Source organism: Perca flavescens, chromosome 9 (assembly GCF_004354835.1).
Source record: "Perca flavescens isolate YP-PL-M2 chromosome 9, PFLA_1.0, whole genome shotgun sequence".
Classification (NCBI taxonomy): domain Eukaryota; kingdom Metazoa; phylum Chordata; class Actinopteri; order Perciformes; family Percidae; genus Perca; species Perca flavescens.
The window spans coordinates 35,151,030-35,156,557 of record NC_041339.1 but is presented as its reverse complement, the minus strand read 5'-3'; the positions used below and the strand labels follow the sequence as shown (position 1 = coordinate 35,156,557).

The following is a 5,528-nucleotide window of genomic DNA, read 5'->3' as shown; positions in this document are numbered from 1 at the left end:
ATGACAGCAAATGGATTCATATGACCGTTTTAAAAATGGATTCTATTTATTTATGTCTGCATAAGTCTCGCATGTGATGAGTTTGCGTGCATATTTGACATAAAGAAATCATCATTGAGGCTGTGTCGGCAGGTGAAGCTGAAGCCAAAGAAAGGAAGAAGATTAGTCTGCTTTCAAAATAAAATGTCACGTAGAAAAAAATAAGACATCGCCCATAGTCTGTATGATATCACCACACTGTAGACCAAATGCCTGAATGTTGATATACAGCATATATATTTTTTTATATAATGTACTGTATATACATTAAACATACATTTTTACACACTACTAGGGCATTTTTCCCGCAGATTTTAATAAAAAAAATTTAAAACAAAAAACAACTCAGAATGTCAACACATCTCCATCCTAAGCAGAAAAACAGTCCGCTAAATTCCTAAAAATATCAATTAAAAAAAATCAATAATTTTAATAATAATTTTACTATACGCTGTAGTACACCGTTTATAGTTGCATATATCAAATAAAAAGTCAAACAGTTTGAAAACCTGATTCTGAATAAACGATGCTTTTATTATGTTAACAGCCAAACCGGATGTTGCTATCTCGTTGTTGCTAGCTTAACACCACCGCAGTGACCGTGTGTTCGAAGCATTGACGGTTCAGAGTCAGGAAACAAGCCGAGCCGCGTCTGCAGTTCAACACAGAGCTCGACCCGCCGGTGTCTCACACACAGACACACAGAGCTTAGTCTTTTCTCTAATGATGGAAGAACATCTGAAGAGGACGTCCACTGTCGGATAAAACAACGCGAGACGGACTAAACGCGCAGAATTCACGGGGGAACCATCTGGAACCGTCGGTTCGGAGTGAAGACCGACCTGTCATGGGTGTCATTACGGTGTTTCTGTGCAGGTAAACGTTAGCAGCAGCCGGGCTAGCCCCTCAGCTAGACACGCAGCAGAGAAGCTAGCTTAGCATCCGCCGCTACTAACGTCAACTACCTAACTAACTAACTAGCTAACTAACAAGTTGGGTCGGATGAACTGTTGCCAGAGACGGCACCAATAAAACAGCCCTGCATGGATCATATTTTACCCTACAGACTATAAACTGTCCTTGTAAACGGCCGTTAGTAACGTTAAACCGCCGTTTTTAAACTGCTGGTGCCGCAAGGTTGATTGACAGCTTGTCACAACGGATTTCCCAGATGTGCAGTCAGAAACAAAAAAGTGTAGTTACTAGGCTCTTAAGTTAGCAGGACTGGCCATGAATGGCTGTTTGGCTGGAAAAACCCCAACTCAAGTGGACTCTCAACTCCGCAAACTGGACCAACAGCAAGCGATGAATTTCATTTTGGCAGCGAGGTGTCACTGAAGTCGACACCAGCCGAGCTGACACGTTGCGAGCCAGCTAACTGACGTTACCGAGAGGATTCAGTCTGTCATCCGGGCCACACACGCACGCAGAAGGAGGGTTTTTATATTATGAAAAGGACTGAAAATACAAACAAGAGGAAACGCTGTAACATGGAGCACCAGGAGAGTGGGAGAGCAGAGAAAGATGTGGTGAGTAGTGAAGTCTTTCTGGCACTTTGTCACTGTGTTATCGGCCCAAGTACAGGACCGTAAACATACCAGAGTAACCGTGCGGCACATACCAAACCTCTTTGTATGAATTAAGCTCAATCAACACGCGCAGCCTTGCAATTTGGCACAGCCGGCTACTCGTCTGCTTAAAGGACAATACCGCTGTTTTATTTTACAGGTTTTAGCTCAGTTAAGCTTGAGGCAATTGCCAAGTTCCTCCTCAAACAGAGTGCAGCCTACTATATACCAGGATTAGGATACTAGTGTCTGCTTTTCTGAAAGACATACATTGGGCAGTAGGATGCGTTTGGGTGTCACTGGAGATTTTCCGCCTCTCTATGTTCCTGCACCTTTGCATGTTTTGTTTTTCTTGATCATATCTGTGGTATTAATTCTGCATTAGGCAGATTTAAAAATATCCCAGTTGGCATCAAAAGTGATCAAATTAAGATTTCTGCTCAGTCATTGTGTGTGTGTGTGTGTGTGTGTGTGTGTGGTTGCTAGGTGAAGCAGATGTAAAGCGATGCACTGGGGGAAGGTTTAAGTGCACTATGACAGCTAGGTTAATCTCTGCTTGACAGCGAGCAAAGATGATGAGTTTGTCGTGACTTTGCAGTCAGTGTGAGAAGGCGGGTGCCTTTATCGGCTTTACCGGTTTGTCCTACTGCTTGTGTACACTACTATTGTTCTGTTTGTTGTCACATTTTAATGCTTGTTGTGATTGTATGCAGGGTTTTCCCTACCATTGTAATGCCTGGGCTTAGCACCCAAAGTTGTTTAGGCACCACCTAAAGCCAAATGAATGTGAGCATCAGAACTGACTGAATGACTTCTCTCAGATCTAATGATTGTAGTCAGTCCCCTGTGGACTTCTTAAGCTTTTTGACTGTTAATTATTTGTTATGTGCTCTAGCTTTTATAACTTTGAAAGACACAGATGTGGCCATAATAACGTTACAGAATAAATAAAAATTGCATGTTTTTTTTTTATGGAAAAACGTCACATTTTCTTGAGGTTAGGGGACCCCCCCCTCACAAAATATGTGCACCGAAGTCTTCCACAAACCTAGAAAAACAATGGTATGTAAGTTGTGAGTGTGTTTGGAACGTTTGAATGTGTGCTGCTGTCTTTTTAACTATTGACATTTCTCTTTAAGCCCCTCCCCCTCCCCTAGAATTAAAATTAAATTAAAGTTATCAACACTTTTGGCACCGACCTATGCACATCTATCTATCTATCTATCTATCTATCTATCTATCTATCTATCTATCTATCTATCTATCTATCTATCTATCTATCTATCTATCTGTCTGTCTGTCTGTCTGTCTGTCTGTCTGTCTGTCTGTCTGTCTGTCTGTCTAATGTGGTTTTAATGTGGGCTGTGTGAATCTGGGTTAGCTCATTAGTTAGTTTTCATAGTGCGGTCGCATTGCAGAACATGCATTTGATTTGCGGTAACTCAATTGATTTTCCTCTAACACTGTCACTGTATACTGTATATGTTGTACATTAGCTCATGGGAACATTTGGATTATTATTACTGGAACAGAATGATCAGAGACAGATAAAGGGCCTCACGCAGCTGTTTGCAGTATTGCTTGAGCCTTGCTTGAATCAGTCTTGTCTGCTTTTACTCATCATTGTTGCATGATAATGAAGAATGATAATGATTTTTTTTTTAATTCTGTGATTTAAAGTCTCTGCAAGTTGATCTTCATGCTGGACTGAATCAAAATGAAGCAAAAGCTGCAATACTTTTTAGGCCGATTATCTTTTCTCTCCAAGTACTTTACAGAACAATCACGTGTTTGGTAAGCTAGTATCTACCTTCCAGATAAGTTGTGGTCAACTGACTGGATACTCTCGCTGTTTCTCTACCTGTCTGGCTGTCTGAACGGCTCGCGGCTGGCGTGACAATAGACCTGTGCGTATCTTTAGCAGAGCGGAGAGCCGCTTCGCGCACGCTTCTGGGACGCGCCAAGGCTAGGGTTGTGTACTGATCCCCGGTCCCACTATGGAACCGGTTCCTACGCAACCGGTAGGAATGGGACCGGATTAGAACGTGTCGACTGAAATATTTTCCCTCTGTCGCTCCGAAGCGGACGTGAAAATATCACACTTTCTCTGTAGTCAACTGTTAGCTAGCAACCGTAAATGTAGGCTACTTTTAAAATGCCATATTTCCCCTCTGGGCTCACCAAAACGGACGCGAAAGCCTTTCTTTGATGTCGTTTTTCAGGTTTTGAAGAATCTGTTTAGGAATCTGAATCGTTTTAAAGGTACCGGTTCGGCATCGGAATCGTAAAAATCCAAATGGTACCCAACCCTAACCGTGGTGCAGCTGGTGGATTATCAAACATTGACTTGAATGATTGCTTGAGGGGTACACGGCGCGCCCGTAATGCAGCGCAAACGCGCCTTTTGGAAATTAGCTGAAAAAAAAGGGAAAAACTCGACATCACGCACAGAGACGTCTCATGTAGTGGCTTAAAAATAAAAATGTGTGCCGTAATGGGGTCATTTCTCATTTCTTCTTCGTTTTGCATTTTATAAAATTGAGATGTATGTATATGTGTGTATGTATATGTGTGTGTGTGTGTGTGTGTGTATATATATATATATATATATATATATATATATATATATATATATATATATATATATATATATATATATATATATATATATTAATTCTAGCGCTAGAGCTGTAGTCGGTCCTTAAAAGTTCGGCCCGACAGAATTTGGCCCGAGCCCGACAAGTACATTTTGATTGACAGCCCAAACTCGTTTACAACCCGACATTATTCAAATGTGCGCACACACAGCTCTTTTGCCTTTTATCAAGAATTACTTTTTACTACTTACATTTTTTTACACAATTTATTCATGACTAACGTAGGCTATAGGCCACTTAAAAGTTGGAACAAATAAATAAAGTCCTCCAGAGGCCAGCCTCACCTGACACATCACCTGACCGCTCATTTACCGCGCAACCCGGAGCGCTAGCCCAAGCCCGGCCCGAACCCGTGTAAAATGATAGGAATTAAGACAAGCGAAGATCTTCAGCTCCACTTAGCGCTGCCCAAGATGATTTAGATTAAAGAAATCCTATCCCAGAATGTATCTGCGGTGTAGCCGGACCTATGCGAGGCTATTTTGGCACCAAACAGGGCATTGATTTAAAACAAAAGTATTTAACGTAGCGTACGTTACGTACGTAGGTATTGTAGGTATTCTGGTGGTGATGGATCGCAGTGGATATGACACGTGCCTTTGGTGTGGGAGAGCTGGGTTCAATTCCCACTGCGCTACATCAACCAATGTGTCCCTGAGCAAGACACTTAACTCCTAGTTGCTCCAGAGGCGTGCGACCTCTGACATATATAGAGCAATTGTAAGTCGCTTTGGATAAAAGCGTCAGCTAAATGACATGTAATGTAATGTAGACCAGGCTTTTGCATCCCTTCTGCATGTTTGATTAAAGAACAGCAGGTCTCCTCTCTGTAAACAGAGCCTGTGTAAACATCTGCTGTTTCAACCTGACTTTAATTGCGGTTACATTTGAACCGTGTCCTGACCTGAAGGCAGACACACCCTCCACGTCTGACTCGTCTAACACACATCTCTTCGTGTAGGAGCGCTGGCTCGTGAATCGATACAAACAGCTGTGATCAGAGCCTGTCCTCTGGTATCCCTTCAGCTTCTGTTTTAGACCGCACAGGTCCTTCATATGCGTTGTTTTCGTATCTGTCATCCTAAAAATTTGTCACGCACAGAAACCTTGCACACTGAGTCGGATGCATATTAATCCGTTGCGAAACATTTCTCAAAACATTGCATAATAGAGTCTTGGAGCAGTGAGGATGGTTTTGTTGTCCTCTCTCTTCTTAAAAAGAGAAAAATAAATATTGAGTCCATCCAATCCTGGGATTGCGCAG

The 5,528-nt window shown here is 42.0% G+C and overlaps 1 protein-coding gene across 2 annotated transcripts in view; it reads left to right on the top strand.

Moving 5' to 3' along the window:
• The first annotated feature begins 666 nt into the window (after window positions 1–666).
• Window positions 667–5,528, top strand: part of mast2 (microtubule associated serine/threonine kinase 2) — a 252,925-nt gene continuing 248,063 nt past the window's right edge. For both annotated transcript variants that reach the window (XM_028588485.1, XM_028588484.1), the window contains exon 1: window positions 667–1,568. In XM_028588485.1, the coding sequence (XP_028444286.1) occupies window positions 1,488–1,568 (81 nt within the window). In that variant the 5' untranslated portion in view covers window positions 667–1,487. The remainder of the gene's footprint in view (window positions 1,569–5,528) is intronic.